Source organism: Dendropsophus ebraccatus, chromosome 7 (assembly GCF_027789765.1).
Source record: "Dendropsophus ebraccatus isolate aDenEbr1 chromosome 7, aDenEbr1.pat, whole genome shotgun sequence".
NCBI classification, from domain to species: Eukaryota; Metazoa; Chordata; class Amphibia; order Anura; family Hylidae; genus Dendropsophus; species Dendropsophus ebraccatus.
This window is the reverse complement of record NC_091460.1, coordinates 39,987,469-40,007,179: the sequence shown is the minus strand read 5'-3', so window position 1 is coordinate 40,007,179 and position 19,711 is coordinate 39,987,469. Positions and strand designations below refer to the sequence as shown.

Here is a 19,711-nt window from a genome sequence, read left to right as displayed (position 1 = left end):
GATAAATAGAAAGGATGGATCATCTTCTAGCTCATCAGATTCTAGTAGCGGAAGAGGAGTGTTTTGGTTTTGTTGGAGGCAGTGACCTGTTGATTCTTTTATAAGGAAGACATTGCTTCTCGTGACATGGGCAGTGATAAAGTGGGCAGAGATGGAACATCCTGTAGTAAATCAGATCACTGGCTTGTTTGCAGCAGCAGGAGAACAGTGTGTTGATCTTGTAGGAGACAGTGACATGTCAGTCATGGGATTCCAGACAGTGCTATGATAGGGGCAAAGTCATCAAATGGACAGGGTAGTACACCTTGTACCCAATCCCACCACCAGACCTGTTACATCAGTAGAAGAATATTTTGTTGATTTTGAAGCAAGAAAGAACCCTTTTTAAAAAAAGAAAAAAGTTCACACATTGGCTGGTATAATAATACCAGACATATGCGCTTGGCTCTATCCTCCATTCTTTAAACACCATTACCTATACATGCTACATAACCGATTTATGTCAGAAAGACTGGGCGCTTTTGAAATTTTGCAACATTTTCACGCCATGTGCAAGGTGGATTTACAGGCTGCATCTGGCTTCATGAAAACAGATGCTTGTTAGTATGCAAGAGGTTACCTAAATTAAGTACTTTGCTAAATTGACGTTGATATCGGTGTATATTTGATGGCTAAATGAAGTAAATTATGCCGCATTTCATTAGAAGAAGAACTTTCCTTTAAATGATAATTTATATTTATGCAATGCTCGCCAAGCGCCTAATGACCATTTTTCACTTGTGCAAATTTTGATTAAGTAAACGCCTGCAGAACAAGTGGGAGGCCGCTGCGGAGCGCACACCATCATATATCACTAGTAAGTTATACTGCTTGCATAGGCATCACTGTTTTATTAGGCTATGTTAATTACTCCTTCCAGACATGCTGGAAATACATCCATAGTAATAGACCCTACAGTTTAAATGTATTAACAGCTCGCAAAATATATGACTGCAGTGACTGCTAGAACGCTGCTTCTCCCCTTTGGAGCCACATATTTTGTCTGAACTAATTCTAGTGATAAATACAGAATAAGAAGAATGGAACTGCATGGAAATGAATTGTCCCAGGAAAAGTTAGGCATGATTTAAAGGCCATTAGCAATGCATTATTTCATGGAGGCCAGTGTCCTACTACAGCAGGCAGGTTATTTAAGATTATTAGGTTTTTGCTTGAATATGAACTACAAATAAAAATTGATTTTATTTGGTTAGTTTTTTTGTTTGTCTGTTTGTTTAAGGCGTTTTTTTTTTAGAATTCTTAAAATGTTTCTACTCCTGGGCTCCTTTGACATTACATTCATTTGAAAGAGGATGAGCAATACCAGACATGGCTTATAGTAAGAGTGGCGCTATTTCTGGATACATTCCAAAATGAAGTTATCTTCCATCCACAGGATAGGGAATAACTAACTGATTGGTGGGAGTCTGACCACTGGGACCCCCAAATGATTAAAATGAATGGGCGACCATTCCATGCCTATGGGACTTCTGAAAGAGCCGCTGTTCCATTCACTCAGTTAACAAGGGGGCTCTATTCTTGTGATTCTCACCACACAGCTAGTTATAACCTATCCTGTGGATAGGTGATAACTTTTAACCTTGAAATAACCTCTAATCATTTATCACTTGGCTTGTTTATAATTGCTTGATAGTTACTGATGAGAGTAGGTCTTATTGTACCCCCATCATCTTCAAAGTTTTGAAAACATGTCAACACATTAAGGACACATCAAAGGATGGGTGGGTGTTATTGATCTTAAATCCCAGAATAAGGGGTCTGCAATGCTCAGTAGTGCATTGATATCATGTTTTTGTAAATTATATGAAACAAGTGTTAAGCGAGTTGGGCATTGGGGAGCTCAGTTGAGCATGATGCTTGACAGAGCACCTCGCTGTGCTTTTTAAGTATTCACGCTACTGTACTGACACAGTGGGTCACAGCAAGACATAGGATGAAACTGTAACACAGTCCCATTATTTACCCATGGCTGAGGAAAAACTTGAAGCCGTAAAACCAGAGGCCTATTATATTAATGACACATCAATAATTGTTTAGTATAAAATTAATGGGTACCTTATTATTGACGGAGTTTATGAGGTTGGAACCCCATTGGCTGGAATGAAGGACCTGCAATGCTCAGTGGTATCAGTAGTATGATACACTTCAGCCAGAGATGGTAATTGCCGTGATACCAGTGCTAGTCCATCAAAACACAAACAAAAATAGAGTGCCTCTAGGGATTACACTAGGTGGACAATAAACCACACACCCAAAGGAAGGGCCAAAAGCCCAAAAACACACCTACATGGTCCCTAAATATAAAATATAGCTTTTAATTGGCTTCTATTAAAATGTTAACAAATGTGTATAACTGCTAGTTAAAAACACACACACACACACAACTGTCCCTACTAAGTGATGGATACGTCCCTAATAGGGATAGAGTGAATCAGATAGCTGCAGACTATTAACTGTTCACTACTAAATAAATATATATGTAAACACTTGGACAGATAGAGGTGTATTAAAACAAAAACCGCATAGCCCCTCAACTAGTTTCACCCAGTCATGGGCGTCATCCGGAGGAGGGCTTATGACGATGCGACGCCGGAATTTGCCCCTATTTATAGGTCATGATTGACTTCCCCTAAGGTCAGACAGATGACCTACCAATCATATTTATTGAAAAGTCGTCATCATCCATGTATGGTGTAACTCACCAATCACCTACACCCATGTCAGACGCCGGCACCGACGAACAAAGACAGTGGGTGTTGCAAAATAACTTCCAGAGTGACGTCTCTTACCTTCATATTGCCCCTCCTCTTGCTCTACTCCAATCATAAGGAGGGGGAACCTCCGTACGTCATCACTCTCGGACTTCCGGGTCATGTGCCGCTGTCTATGACAGCACGAGCACGTGACACCCAGTCACGTGTTTCTGACGTAATCGTCACATGACCGTGACATCGTCCAGGCTCCGATCACATGATCGGGCCAAGTCCCAATGTCGACAATGTAACATTGATTTACTGAATTCTTATCCCACATCCCGCGCATGCGCACTTATCTGAATATCTCCCAACATACTAAGTAATCTTCATAACTATGGTATCACTGAATAATTAAACCATAGTCCCTAGATGTAAGATGGTCACATAGAGATTATTTCATATTGCATTTAAGGTAAGTATATTCAGTAACATAGCCAGTTAAACAAATGTAATTTCATATATTTCGTGGGTGTAGGTGATTGGTGAGTTACACCATACATGGATGATGACGACTTTTCAATAAATATGATTGGTAGGTCATCTGTCTGACCTTAGGGGATGTCAATCATGACCTATAAATAGGGGCAAATTCCGGCGCCGCATCTTCATAAGCCCTCCTCCTGATGACGCCCATGACTGGGTGAAACTAGTTGAGGGGCTATGCGGTTTTTGTTTTAATACACCTCTATCTGCCCAAGTGTTTACATATATATTTATTTAGTAGTGAACAGTTAATAGTCTGCAGCTATCTGATTCACTATATCCCTATTAGGGACGTATCCATCACTTAGTAGGGACAGTTGTGTGTGTGTGTGTGTGTTTTTAACTAGCAGTTATACACATTTGTTAACATTTTAATAGAAGCCAATTAAAAGCTATATTTTATATTTAGGGACCATGTAGGTGTGTTTTTGGGCTTTTGGCCCTTCCTTTGGGTGTGTGACCAGTGCTAGTCCAGCACACAGGTGGGATGTTGGTACCTGCTTTGTAGAGTGGCTGACTGTATTCCCCTGAAATGGTCGGTGACCAGCTGGGCTGAGATGGGTCCGCTGGGCTCTTGTCGCGGTAGTCCTGAGTGGCAATTGACCCACAGGGGAAAAGGGGAAAGGGGAAAAATAACCTAAGGTGTACGGCTAGTGTAAATAGGGGCTGGTGTGTAGGAAAAGACCAGTGATGAAAAAATAGACCAGCTTTACTGTACAGTCTCTTAATAGTGCACAACACTTTGGCAGTAAATAGATCATCTTTGTACAAACTTTAGTGCTTAACTTGGTTTGTGCTGATGAGATGCTTGAAAACATAGAGTAGAGATAGTTGCAGCAGTGCTTGAAGAGTTTAGAGTAGAGTAGCATAGTGGAAAGGAGTTTGTCAAGGGAGTATTAACCCAATGTAGAACTTGAGAGAATACTTAAGAGTGATAGATATTTGTCAGTGAGACATTTACTTGTACCCGTGTTTAGACTATAGTCTGACCACTTTCTGCCCTACAGTGTTGAGGTACTTGTCCTCATAGGGTGATACAAGCCCCAGCCTTGGTTACCTGGGTAAAGCTAAGTTTCCGAGGGTTCCCTGGTTAACCTGCACTGCAAGCTTTGTTCTATCTGATTTTTATCCCTTGGTAGTGTTTAGCACTGCATAGTAAATATAGAGTAAGTACTGAAAGAACTGGTTGTCTTTAATCGCATCGCCACACACGTGTGTCTCTCACCAACTCACTAACTAGATCACACTGAACTGAACTGACTTGTCCCGAACAAAGAGTCCTGGCAGAGCCAGGCCCTGGCTTGACCACAGCAGGGACATCTGCTCTGTGTGTCCTTCTTCCGCGAGAATCTGGATAAGACTGGAGCACCTCCTCCCACCAAGTAACTACTTCCTACAGGGGTTTCGTTATCAACCCTGTGAGTGGTGGAAAGGAATTTGTTCAAAGAAAAAAGAAAGAGGATTGGCTGAGAGTAAAGAGCATCTCATATAGATCAGAAAAAGCTCATGGTATACATAAAACAATAACCATTTGGTAGCTTCAGTAGTGCAACACATAATAGCATACATATAAAATACTGACATCTTGTGGTGAAACTATAGAATACCGTCATCGCCACTTAACCTAAAGAAAAAGTTTTTGCAACAGGTGTAAGAAACACGAAACACCCATAGTGGGATACCACAAAACTACTTAGGAAAACTTTAAGACCATAAACCAAATCCTATGGTCTTTTTATTGTAGACATCAGTATGGGCTGCAGCCAATATACCTTGTTTAGACATATCACAGTAACCATAACTCCTAAAAATAAGTAGTATAGTCCATTTTTATGGAACTGCAGAAGTTAGTTGTTGTTTAGCCAGATTTTTTTGTCTATTATTCCTTTCTTAATTTCTTTGTTGCTGTACTGTGTGGGTGGGCTCTTTCAGGTGCAGAGCTGTAGAGCTCCGCTGCCTTCTCTGACCAATCATAGGTCTCCCCCCTGCTCTTCCCGCAATGTGTTTCTAGTTAGCTGGTAATACATTATAACCATATATACTTATATACATCTTTTTTATGTACCTATATAGACTGACTCTTATTAAGAAGCTAAGAAAAATTGGTTTTAACTGCTGCGGAGCAGCCACAATATTAGAGATAGTTCACATTTTTCAACCAACATTATTATTCCAGCTGTACGGGACCATCAATAAGTTTACAGTTGCAGTAAAGCTGACGCGGCTGAAAGCGGCGGGCGGACTGTGGTTTACTTAAAAAATATATGGAGTTTTATTTGAATTCAGCAACTTTGAGATTGCATTGTCATAGGCTGAAGAACTTTAGTACATTTTAGTGCTATCAAAGCCGGCACACATCGGCGTTCATCTTAAAGCCATTATTAAAATTCCAAAGCTGCTTACAATGTGCTTGTTCTGCCTTCGCAGCTCAGAATTATAGGAGAACAGAATGTGTTCTCTTCAATAAAGAAGACCCTTAATCCAAAGTTTGTGTCACTTTGAAATGAACTTCTTTATAATTCAGGTTGGGCTCCTTATTCTTATTAATGATCTTAGTTGGTAAGAATTGGATGGATCTTCTGAATGAATTTGGACACTGGCAGACCTGTACCTCTCAATCTATCGTACTTAATTTTTATATGACCCTTTCAACTCATACCCTCCCCCTCCCATTCTTTGTCTTGTCTCGCCTTATTCTTGGCTTGTCCTATCTTGATTTTATCTTGTCCCTCATAATAGAAATACTTTATGTAATAATTCTTTTACTATCTTGTGGAACAATGCCTTCATCGATACCTATAACAGAGAAAACAAAAAGAGACACAGAGACTGGAAAACAAAAAATCCTGGGCCCTAGGAACAAACTGGGATAACACACAATTGTGTTATCCAGCTTGTTCCTAAGGTCCAGGATTTTTTGTTCCCCAGTCTCTGTAGTTTTTTTTTCCATTTTCTCCATTATGGGCGTCGATGAAGGCATTGTTCCACAATGGAAATCATAGACTATGGGATTATGGGCATTGGTCAGCATACCGCGTTTCCCCGAAAACAAACGCCCTCCTAAAATAAGACACCCCAAGTACCCTACCAACTAGCCTAAAGTAAGGCATCCCCCTTAAAGTAAGGCCGTCCATTGCCCCCCACCACCTCCCAGGACTCTCCTTAGGGCACAGAAACACTAAACACTATGCATAGGGGCACTGAACCCACGAATGCCATGTAATATGGCTCTGACATACAATTTATTAGGGACTAGGGCAATGAACTTCTGAACATAAGTCATTGAAGCGCTAAACTGGGGGCCACCTAATAAACTATAAATGCAGACAAATGGGCAGTGTTAAGGCCCTATGATACTGAACACCAGGGGCAGAGCTTCTAAAATGCTATATACAAGAAACTAAGACACAAAAGATGTGATATTAACGATTGGACTAGTAAACCAGGAATGACCTAGAGGTAACACAAACCATTTGACAAAGGGAACTAGAACATTAGACTTTACAAACAGGGGGTCCCTGTTCGGGATCTTCATCTCTTGGTCAGAGTAAAGAGCAGCAGCAAAGAGAACCTCTCTCCTGGGAGGATCTATAATTACAGACAGCTCAATCGTTTGAATCGTCACTGAGTAATACCTTATTTTCCCTGTGGGGGCACTCCAGAGATGCTGAACATTCACTGTCAGGTTTCCACACAAATCGAAGCTGATCACTGGACATCCCAGCTAGGTAACACTTTGTGATGGGCTTATTGTTAAGACAGCCTTCTAAAAAGCAGGGATTGTGCAAAGTGGAGAGCCCCTTTTAACCATTGGACAATAGGGAACACTGGATGATGAAAACCACTCTACTCCATGTACTGAGGCCTGGAAACACTTAATTTTAGGAATACCGAAGCTGTATTTATCTTGGAAATCCTTTTACTTGGGTAAGGTCTTCCACCGTACTGTGAAGGATCGGCTCCTGTTTTTGACAAGTCACATACGTCCTTCAACTTGGACTGTGTGTACTCCGATCTCCAGCCTAGACTACAGAACAGCAGGGGCCGAAGATTTTTCCCAGCTTTTCCGGTAAAGTTTTCCCCTCCGCAGGTGATTGGCTTCCTCTTGGTAAATCAGGCCAAATGTCTACAAATCAACATCAGTATTTCCTCTATTTTTGTCTAGTATTTTTGCTTCAGACTTCTTCATCCATATCTTTTGAAGTCTTGCCTGCCAGTAACATATTCTCCATTAGCTAAGTCCACATCTGGTCTTTACAATTCTCCCCCACAACAGAAAACACACACAGCGGTGCTGGAAGGCCGTGCGTATAATACGGCCAACTCAGGAATGGAATATGTCAAACATTGAACCGAATGATCTGTGTTCCTCACTAGGAAGCTATTAATCATTCCTAAAGCGGCATAGATATGTTGTGATTGGTTATTGGTCTCTGCAATAATGCGGCGGAGGGTTTTATTAGTTAATAATGGTAAAAAATTGGCTGCTTAAGTATTCATATTTCATGAAAATTGCTATGCGAGCTGACCTAATTGCTTTCTAGAGGACACTGAATTAGGAAACCTTTTAACCACAGCAGCCATGCACGGTAAGCTTTAATATTGCGCGAAGCAATTAAATCTATATGTCCGATTAATCAAGGGAAATCTAGCGAGGATAGTACATATATTTTATACAGATCTCGATATATCTTCTCTTTAATTGGATAATAAATGCTTCATTTCCTGCCTTGATTGATATTTCATTATCTGTTGATATCCTGTAAATTTCCCTCTTCTTCAAGACTTTAAAAAGTCTATAAAGTTTATAGATGTTGGAAAAAAATATTTTTGTTAGATGAGTCCCTTGGCGATAAACTAATCAAAGAGTGTCCTAATCGTCTGGAATCTACTGAGGAACCTGGCGTCAAGTGTTAGATTCCTCTGCAGCGCCCCCATAGGGGTATTGAAGCATTACATAATTTGTGTTAAAATGAATAGGCTGTCCAGAACAAAAAACACTCCTTATAGCCACTGTCCCCAAACTCTTAAACTTTTTTACTGAAATACTGTACATCATGGCTTTAGTTTCAATGCTTTCTAGAAAATAAGGGATAGAGCTTAAGGGAGAAGTTTGGCCATTTTTAAAATCCGGCAGGGACAGGGGGAATTTGATCAAGAGTATGAACTTACCTCTTACTGTGCCCGTGGTGAGTGACGGGACCGGCCTCGGGACCCCTGCTGGGTTCCAGGATATCCGGCAGTGACAAGTCATGACCCAGCCGACTCCGCTCCAGTCACTGATTGGCTGACTGGCCAGTCCATCAGCCAGGGCAGGCTTTTTTTCCCATGTCATCACAACTCGAGGGAAAATTCCTTCCAGTGCAGGTCCCAAGGCCTGTCCAGCTGCTCACCACAGGCGCAGGGAGAGGTAAATTTGTACACCAGATCAAATTTCCCCCCTTCCCTGCTGGCTGCCAGATTTTAAAAATGTCTGGATTTCTCCTTTAAATCATGAAAATAACACCAAATAATGAAAGCTTTAGGTGAAATATTCAAGACAATGCAAGTCAAGGAACAGGATAAAAAGTTTTACTTATTTTAACTATTATCAGGAAGAAAGATTGCAGTCCTATTACATGGAGCAATTTTTAACGATTAACGACTAACAATAAACAATGGCAAACCAGATTGTTTATCGTTAACCTGAAATCGTTCTCCATATTACACAGAACTATGGTCGTTAGTTACGATCGTTACTATGATTGTTATTGCGGTCGTTACTGTGATCGTTTACTCCATCTGATCCCAGCAAAACAATGAACAATGTGCAATCACACTGAACGATTAGTGAACAAATGCAGAACTTGAGCGAACGGATGTGGAATTACAGCAAACGATAGCACAGAACAATTATTGTTTAAATTCGAACGATATTGTGATTTTTTTGCACGATAATCATCCCGTGTAATAGGGCCCTTACTGTGATGTCTCCCCCTGTACAGGCAAAGGAGCCTTTCTTCATGGTATCACCTCTCTTACCAATCATAGGCTGCTACTGTCATCAGCACAGCACTAAGTGACCCTAGGAAGGAATACAGGAACTTTTCTTCTCCCTGTCACATCTATTACCTGTGATTGTTTATTGACATTTAGATATTTTGGTCTATTCTAGCCCGATGAATATGGGATGACACATGCATGTAACATTTAACATTATAAGTGCTAGAAAATATTATCCTTCAATTGAGAACCTTTGGCCCTCCAGCTGTTGCAAAACTACAATTCCCATCATGCCTAGCCAGCCATAGTAATCACAAAAATCTAAATAACCGGTACATCTTAGATGTAAACTGATGCTAGAAAAACTAACATTACATTTGTTTTGTAGGATTTACAGATCATCAGCACGGATGAAAACCAGGTGTTCATTGCCGTTCAGGAATGGTATCAGACAGACACGTACAACCTGTATCAGTCGGATCCACAAGGAGTTTATTACTCCATTATTCTGGAGAATGTGAGGAGCACGAAGCAACCGGAGGAGAACGTCCTGATAGATATTCTAGAGGTGAGAGGAAATCACTGCAAGACACGACATCAATGATAAAACATCCAAGGATTCTAAAGACAAATTCACATGAGGCATAGAGACTACTTATTTCATGTGCAGAAAAATCAGTTAAAGAAATTCACTCCACAAAAAATGTCATATTCTGAGTGGTATTCTTAAAGAGACTGTGAGCAGGTTTATGCTGTCCTATCTCAGGGTAGCAGAAACTAGAGATGATCGAACATCAGAAAATCGTAGGTTCGATCGAAATTGAACATTCTTAAACCTGCCGCATTTGATTGCTGATGCCTTCCCGGTCTGTGCAGAATCAAACAGTGGCTGAAAAGAAAATGCAGGGCGCCATAGGGTGAAAACTGGGAGACACAGGTGAAAATGTAGCTTTCTATATATACGCTCACCTTGAGATGTTGTACTAAGAGCACAACACCTATATGCGCTGTCATTGGAGATAGAAGAGCCAGAGCCGCCTTGAGTAGATGTTATTAGATTGATCCAGAGCCTCTGGGTTCTAACACAGGAAACATCGATGCAGAGGTGTCCAATCGCTGTAGTACGGTGAAGGTCGGAATTTTACTCCCTCTTGGCGCTGACCGGCAGTGAAGATTTGTAGCAGAATGTAGAAGTACATTTATTGTCTCAAAAACAACGTGTTTCGGGGTACGGGGACCCCTTTATCAAGTTAACAGAGACGTATAGACATAGGTAGGTAGTAGGCTGAATCCCGGAATTCCAGGCGGTTTCCGGGCACACTCCTCCTTCCGCACGGACCGTGAAGGCATCATCAAATAAATGCGGCAGGTTCGAGAATGTTCGAGTTCCATCGAACCTACGATTTTCCGAACTTCGATCATCTCTACCAGAAACTAGTAACCGAGAAGCTGAACAGAATGATGTATCACTTACATTGTTCTGTAAAGCTGATTCAGGGATATCCCCCTGAATAACACGGACAATAGGTAGTCCTCTCCATTATGTGAGTGGACTACACTCATGGCTCAGTCCTAACCACATTCCCAGTTTTCCTAATGAAGATCAGGCGTTTGTTAGACAAAACCTCACATCTTCAGGCCCGACTTTCATTAGCAATAGTTGACTTTTAGGGTCAATTTACACAAAAAGATTATCTGGCAGATTATCTGCCAAAGATTTGAAGCCAAAGTCAGAAACAGACTATAAACATGGAAAGCCTGAGATTTCTCCTTTTCAAATCAATTCCCGGCTTTGGCTTCAAATCTTTGACAGATAATTTGTCAGATAATCTTTCTGTGTAAATGGACCCTTAGATGGAATTAATAGACAGGTTGAAGGCAGAATTCATAGTCAGATTGGTTGGGGTCAGGGTTGGTGGAGTTCTTCCAGGACAAGTATCAGAAAGAAGGTCAGAACAAAGGCAAGACAAGTTCAAGGTCAGGAACAAGCCAAGTCTTGATACTCTTGACCAGGATATACTGTAGGTAAAAAGAAACAAAAAAGTGTAGTGAGTCAGCAAATATAATCCCCCAGAAGAAATCACTGTACTCTGGGATATTAAAGGGGCTGTCCAGCAATTTTTTTTTTCTTTCAAATCAACTGATATCAGAAAGTTATATAGATTTGTAATTTACTTCTATTAAAAAAATCTCATGTCTTCCAATGCTTATTAGCTATTATACAGTATGTCATACAGGAAATGTTGTTTTATTTTCAGTCTGACACAGTGCTCTCTGCTGACATCTCTGGCCGAGACAGGAACTTTGTCTCTGTTTTCTATGAATCCCCATAGAAATCTCTCCTGCTCTGCACCATTCCTGTCTCGGCCAGAGATGTCAGCAGAGAGCACTGTGTCAGACTAAAAATAAAACATTTCCTGCTTGACATATAGCAGCTAATAAGTATGGAAAGACTTGAGATTTTTTTTATAAAAGTAAATTTCAAAACTATATAACTTTCTGACACCAGTTGATTTGAGCAAAAAAGATTTTTGCTGGACAACCGCTTTAATGTATAAAAAGAGAAACCAACACTCTCCAGCTTCTAAAAAAAACCTTTATTAAATTACCTGGAGAACCATCACATTTTAGACCTTCTGGTCCTCAATCATGGTTCTGTACGGTGCCTAAAATATGTGCTCTCATTAGATAACTTGGGTTCAAAAAATGTCCACCATATAAACACTTTCCTCAAGCTGATAGACATTGGGCCATATGCAATGTAAAGCTCCACAGTCCCACATGATCCGCATGGGTTTAGCATGAGACCTAGAGGACCATATGGTGTTTATGTGGTGTACTTTTTTGGACCAAAGTTATGTAATGAGAGGACATAATTTAGGCACCATACAGAACCATGATTAAGGACCAGAAGATCCGAAACATGTCGGTTCTCCATGTAATTCAAAGGACAATAATTGTCTCAGTTGCCCCTAGCAACCAATCAGATTCCATCTTTCATTTTTCAAAGAGTCTGTGAGGAATGAAAGGTGGAATCTGATTGGTTGCTAGGGGCAACTAAGACATTTCTGCTTCATTTCTCTAGTTTGATAAATCTTTCCCAATGTTTTTTAGAAGCTGGAGAGTCTTGACTACTTGTTTCACGTACACAGTACACTCTAATGGAACCTATTGCTCCGGCAATGGAGCCCTCCCAGCAAAAGTAATTTGTCGTCTATAAGTTACCTCTATGGTGTACAATGTGGTATACTGTAGATAGTGGGGGGGGGGGGGGGGTATCGATGCCTGTTGTAAACTGTTATGTGGATCACATATCCGGCACTACTACTTTGCAGTGAGTTTGTGCTTGTGCTCTCTATCCACTCCAATAAGTGAATAGGAGCTGTGGTTTTGCCACACGTAGTGACTGGAAATGCGGGAAAGCGGCCTAAAGCATAACCACAGGGCCACAAAGCATGTCGAGAGAGTCACAGAAACATAACCAAGCTGAAGTGCACCCAATGCAGCCGAGCTGGGTCTATAGACCTGCATAGGCATGCTGTCTTCAGGAATTAGGTAAACAGCAGTGAATTACATGGTGGGAGGCGAGCAGAACACTTAGTAGGCCGCACCATCCATTAACAAGGAAGTTTATGTCTCCGTATTGTCCAGTTATTGTTCCGGGAACATCTTGTAATACTGTATTATTCATTCTAGAAAATCATTTAGTGAACTTTGTTTCACATGGTAAAATAATGTCAGGTAAATAGGTCTTTGTCTACAGAAAGGAATTAAACAGCTGTTTGGCCATTTCTATGGAGTCACTCAGCTTGGATTACTGCTTTGCCAAACAACTATATAAAATAACTCGGCAGTAAAAAAAGGCTTATAATGTGCATCTGTGCATGGAAGCCCTCCTACAAGAGACGTGCAGATTGATCTTGCAGCATGTGATCCTAGTTATGAGAAGTGTGCGTAGTAAAGTTAATGATCCGGGCCGCAAAGAAAAACAGCAAATCTGCAAAGAGCCGACGAGAAAACAATCTCCGAATATTGTCTTGTTTACATCAGTCACCGACTCACACAAGGCATAAAGAATACAAACTGCTCTGAGCCAGATCTTATTCCAGAAAATTGTTTATCATAGACGTGCATAAAAAAAGATTAAAAAGAGCCCAGTATATACCAGGTGTGCCCATGTTATAATACACAAGACAGTAGTTCAGTCTTACCCACTATCGCTCATTTCAAACATTGTATGCAGGAACCATAAACATAACCATATTGCAGCATTGTATAATCCTTTATATAGAATCTAAAGAAGTCTCTAGAGCCCTAGTGTATCTCATACGGAACTCTGCAACATGTACTCTTCAATGCTGTATTGCGTAGGTTGCAATATATACCTCTGTAATATGGAGCCATACTGTATAAAGGCACTTAACAGCATCAGACTACCTTAGCCTCTGCATTTTAGAGACAGAAGGACTCTTTGTGCTTGTATAAACTACTTATGTACATATGACCTTAAACCCCTTAACTCCGCAGATACTTTTGGCATTAAGGACCAAGTAACAATCAGGTAACATGAGTTACAATTTAACATGAGTGATAATCAGGTACAGCAATGGGACAGAGATGACTATCAGGTACACTAACATGGGTGACATTTAGGTACAGCAATGGGACAGGGATGACAATCAGGTACACTAACAAGGGTGACAATCAGGTACAGCAATAGGACAAGGAGAACAATCAGTTACACTAACATGGGTGACAATCAGGTACAGCAAGGGGACAGGGATGACAATCAGGTACAGTAACAGGGGTGACTGTAGGTACAGTAATGGCTGATAGTAAATATTATTACATACAGCAATAGGGTAGACTATTTGATACTGCACAAAGGGACATGGATGACAATTAGGTACAGCAACAGGGGACAGTTTAATGATCAGGGTAAGAAATGGTTAATTTGCCATCATTAAGTGTTAGTTCTTATGTTGCAGCACAGGGCTGTTCAAAACTCTCACCTCTGACCTCGTCCCACACACAACAGAGGAGATCAGAGCCCATTCTGAAATTTTACACTGCAATTGGTCCACCTGTAATGATGGGCTAATTTCTGTAATCCCAGACCAAGGCTACCAGTGATTTTTTTCCCTGGTTGGTTGCCGGGACCTATCGCCATTTGCAGTCATCAGTTAAAGATAAAATGTCACTGTGTGATTTTATGTGGTATAAGTTCAACTGAATCACATACATGTACATAGGGTGCTGAAACCCCAGACACACATGTACGTGAATTTGCATTAAGGTGGTTAAAGGCGTATTACTGTCTCAACTAACAAAGTTAATCTTGTAGGACTTTTTTTTTTTTTTTTTAATTCTAAGTAGCACTTGTTAAGCTCAGTTTTTTTCAAATACATTCATTTAGCAAAATTGCCTCCTTCTCCTGATATGCTGCTTATTCCCTCCCATTGTTGACAGCTCATTGTCTAGGTTACCGGACACCACTCTGCTCTAAAAGCAGTGGTCTACATGGTATATATATATATATATATATATATATATATATATATATATATATATACAGTTGTAGTATACATACTTAAATGATAGATAAATAGGTAGATAGATGAAAAAGTGAGTCAGATAATATTACTTACCTTGTGGCCTCTGCTGTCCCCTATAATAATGCACTACTACCTATTTAGACTCAGGTCTGTTAATGTTGCTTTTAATCTTCTTCACTTTTCTAGCTTCTTTTCTCCATTTAGAGATTACACTTTTCTACAGAGTGAAATTCTCATTCGCAGCAGTATTCCCTTTGTTGTGTTATGCTGTTTCTCTTCCTTGTAAAGAGTTTTTTGGCCGCATTGTTGCTGGCCGCAATTTTGCAATATTTAGAGCACAGATGTTCATAGTATACATCAAGGCTAATTGCTTAATATGATGATGATGATAATTGACTGGTAATTTCAGCCTGTCCTATGAGGGAGTGTTACTGAGAACACTGGGGATAATGCATGAGGCTGGAATATTACAGTTACTGCTGGAAAAATAAAGACAAAAAAAGAAAATCCCCGACTGTCATAGTTATAAAGGGAAGGGAGAAGCTCAACCAAAGCAAACATTACATCAATGATATCATCATGCTGCTCCACTAATAGATCTGCTAGGGCTCAGTGAAAACGACTGGCACCGCTGATATAAATAGCTGTATAAATAGGCATATACAGACCGTGCAATGACCCTCTACCCCAATTACTGGAGCAAGGTCGCAATATGGTTAAAATTGTTGCCTTGTAGCCTGAAAGACTGAAATCCCTTGTGGACTTCCTCTAGGTATTATAGTTATTATGGGATCATTTGCTTCCTATAAAATTGGCTAGTATACGGGAGTAAATTTCTATATAGTATGTTATGCTAGGGCTCGGCCTGAGGAGGTGCTGCACAACACTCAAAGACCCCCAAAATGAGTCAAGAATGTCCATTAGAAATAACACAGTGTGTTATCCAGCCTTACAAAAACATGGCTGCTTTCTTCCAGAAACAGCACAAGGACAAGAAGTGGTGCTGTTTCTACAAAAGGTAGATCTACTTTTTCTAATCCTGGATAACCCCTTTAAAGGGGTTTGTGATTTGCTTCTATTTAAAAATCTTAAGTCTTCCCAAACTTATCAGCCGCTGGATGTCCTGCAGAAAGTGGTGTTCTATTTTCAGTCTGACACAGTGCTCTCTGCTGCCACCTCTGTCCGAGACAGGAACTGTCCAGAACAAAAGAGGTTTTCTATGGGGATTTGCTACTGCTCTGGACAGTTCCTGTCTCGGACAGAGGTGGCAGCAGAGAGCACCGTGTCAGACTGGAGAGAGTACACCACTTCCTACAGGACATACAGCAGCTGTTAAGTATGGGAAGATTTGAGATTTTTAAATACAAGTAAATTACAAACCTATATAACTTTTTGAAACCAGTTGAGATGAAAGAAAAAGATTTTTGAGTACCCTTTTAAGGCTGTGTTTCCCAACACGTGGTTCTCTGAGAAACTCCTAAAATACACTCACAAGTGAAGGCTGACGAAAATGATTGTATTAATAGCACCAAGCCCATCCTAGTCTTTCTGGTAACAGGTTAGATTGCTGCCAGCTGTAATGTGTGACTTACATAGAATTATTGCATAGTTTTAACAGGAAGTCTGTTCACTTATAAGTAGTGAGCATAAATCTGGCAGCAGCTTTGCTTTCCATTTTTGTATGCACTGGGCGATAATTCTGCCTTGTGGAAGTTTTAAAGAGACATTGCACCCTATTTAGCTGTTGATCATAGCATATTCTGCTCCATGGTTTCTCCTGTTGCACGGTAGTGGTATTGCCTTATTATAGGTTTGTGACTACCTAAACATCAATGGGTGGAATTATGATTGCCATAGAGTCGGGTGCCTCACTACATAGATGTTGACAAGAGATTATTTAGACTGGTGAGACTTGTTAAGTTTAGCGCTTTCCTTGTGTGGCATACTGTACCAGCACACTAAGTTATTGGGGGACATTTACTATTGAGTCTAAAACTTGTGATTCATCTGCTTTTTTTTAACAAACTATTGATAAATTTGTTCATAGAATATTCTCAGAATATTAAAAAAAAAATTGCACAAACAAATTCACCTGGTACTGACCAGACGTAGGCCTGCCCCAGCCTGTGCAACTTTTTAAATAGTCACGAATTATGAATTGAATGCTGGGGTGAATACTCAGAACAGACAAACTAAAAAAAAAAAAGTTGCATTTAAAAAATATTTTCTCGGCGAATACTGGTTTATAAATAGAACCACAAATAGGCAAAACATCTAATTATTCACTTAAAAAGAAGAGCAAAGCCGTTGATAAATGTCACTATTGTGTTTGGCTGGAGAAAGTCAAGCTTAAATTGATTGTGTTTGATACCGGGTGTGTTCATGCTGTTATTGCATGTCGATGGTTCAGAGGTATCTAAAGCTTTTTACACACACGTGCTATAGTTGCTTCACAGAAAGTAGCCCACATTAAGTAGTCAGTCAGTGTTCATCACATTCAGTCTAAGGGTACTATTACACGGAACGATAATCGGCCGAATCGGCCCGATTCGGCCGATTATCGCTCCATGTAATAAATACAACGATCAGCAGGTGACAACGATCATCAGCTGATCGTTGATATAGGTTTGGACCTATTTTCTATGTGTAATAGATGTCCGGGGCCAGCGACTGACGATATACATTACCGATCCATGCTCCAGGGCTGCTGCTGCGGTCTTCTTCTCCCTACGTCCTGCGCGCTCTAGCTTCAGAGTGGCCTGTCAGCTGACCGGCCGCCCGGCCAATCACAGGCCGCGGTGGTTCCAGCCTGTGATTGGCTGAGCGGCCTGTCAGCTGACTGGCCACTCTGAGGCTAGAGCGCGCGGGACCCATGGAGAAGAAGAAAGGAACGTGGATAGGTAATGTATGTAGTTTAAACAAGGGCTGCAAGGACATCGGTAACGATGTCCCTGCAGCCCTTGTTTAACGATTATCGGGCCGTGTAATAGGTCCAGTAAAGGAGCGACGATCTAGCAGATCGCTGCTCGTTTCTAGGTATTATCTGGCCCCCATCGGCCCGTGTAATACCACCTTAAGGGTGTTATTACACGGGCCGATGGAGGCCCGATAATAACTGTAGATAGGCGTTTGTTTACTGGGCCTATTCCACAGCCTGATTATCGTTTAACAAGGGCTGCATGGACATCGTTACCAATGTCTTTGCAGCCCTTGCTTAAACTTTATACATTACCTATCCAGGCTGCAGGGCTCCTCTTGCGGTCTTCTTCTCCCCGGGTCCCATGCGCTCCAGCTTCAGAGTGGCATGTCTCAGCTGACAGGCCACTTAGCCAATCACTGGCCGCAGCAATCCCGCACAGTGATTGGCTGAGCGGTCTGTCAGCGCAGACAGGCCGCTCTGAAGGTAGAGCCTGCAGGACCCGGGGAGAAGAAGACCGCAAGAGGAGCCCTGCAGCCTTGATAGGTAATCTAAATCGTCAGTCACCCGCCGTGCACCGCTATTACACGTAGCGATGCGCAGTCGGTTGTTGTCATCGGGTGATTGTTGTATTTATTCCACAGAGCGATAATCCGTCCGTGGATTAGGCCCCTAAAGGAGATGGTTTCCTGCTAACAGTTATAAAAACTCTGATAACCTGTTAGCATGGAGTATGGACAAAGCACAAAGCTAGGTTCTTGCAAAAAACTTGAGAAATACCTTGAGTTTCAACCTCAACCTGAGGGATACATCTTGTGTGGTCTTCAAGACAAAGAGAATATAGAATTTACATCAGGATGAGCATTGAGCAGACTTGCTGAATTGTTTGGGTTTGGCATTGTTTTCCAAAACCAAACACTCGCTCGGCATTTGACTCCCGGAGGCTGGTGAAGTTGGATGCCGCCAAGAAAACATGGATACAGCCATAGGCTCTTCGAGTGGCCCTCCACCTGATTGTTCCTCCGTGCAGTCTGTTGGAACTGGAAACTGTTTTGATAGGTTCTTCTATCTCCCAGTTAGGGCCGTTTTAATACATTGGTGGGCCCAGTGCACAGCCCACAAGAGTGCCCCCCCCCCAACCCAGCGTTATCAGAATCGGAGCTCCACACACAGTATAATGCCCTGAAAATGCCCCCACACTGTATTAGGAGCCCCAATACATACAGTAGTTACCTTATAACCTTATAAAGATATCACCAATGATACCATTACACAATACCGCCACACCATGACCACTATCACTACAGACCCTATAACAGTTACATCCATTTACTCACAGGGGGCGTCTTCTCTGATCAGAGTCTTTCACCTTTTCTTTCACTCCTTCCAGCCTGGGCCACCTTTAAGTCTTCCCCCGGCTGTGAATCTTCTCTTCAGAATCTGCAAAACATTTTAGGCTCCAACACATACAGTAGTAAGGTCCCCTGTACCCCTATACAGTAGTCACCCCCTCTGTGCCCCTATATAGTAGTTACACCCCTCTGTGCCCCTATATAGTAGTTACACCCCTCTGTGCTCCTATATAGTAGTTACACCCCTCTGTGCCCCTATATAGTAGTTACACCCCTCTGTGCTCCTATATAGTAGTTACACCCCTCTGTGCTCCTATATAGTAGTTACACCCCTCTGTGCCCCTATATAATAGTTACACCCCTCTGAACCTCTATATAGTAGTTACCCCCCTACGTACCCCTATATAGTAGTTACCTCCCTCTGTGCCCCTATTTAGTAGTTACACCCCTCTGTGCTCCCACTTAATAATTAGGTATGTTCTGTGCCCCAATATAGTAGTAAGGTCCCTATATAGTATAGGCCCCTCTGTGCAGCCCAATGTTAGTATAGACCCGTGTGCTGCCCCCAGTAGTATAGAAAGCTGTGTGCTGCCCCCAGTAGTATAG

At 41.4% G+C, this 19,711-nt stretch overlaps 1 protein-coding gene across 1 annotated transcript in view; it reads left to right on the top strand.

Annotated features, from left to right (window-relative positions):
• The window catches only part of SORCS2 (sortilin related VPS10 domain containing receptor 2), a 647,363-nt gene that overhangs the window by 556,622 nt on the left and 71,030 nt on the right, over window positions 1-19,711 (top strand). Inside the window, 1 exon segment of the mRNA XM_069977381.1 lies at window positions 9,670-9,849. Within this exon segment, the coding sequence (XP_069833482.1) occupies window positions 9,670-9,849 (180 nt within the window).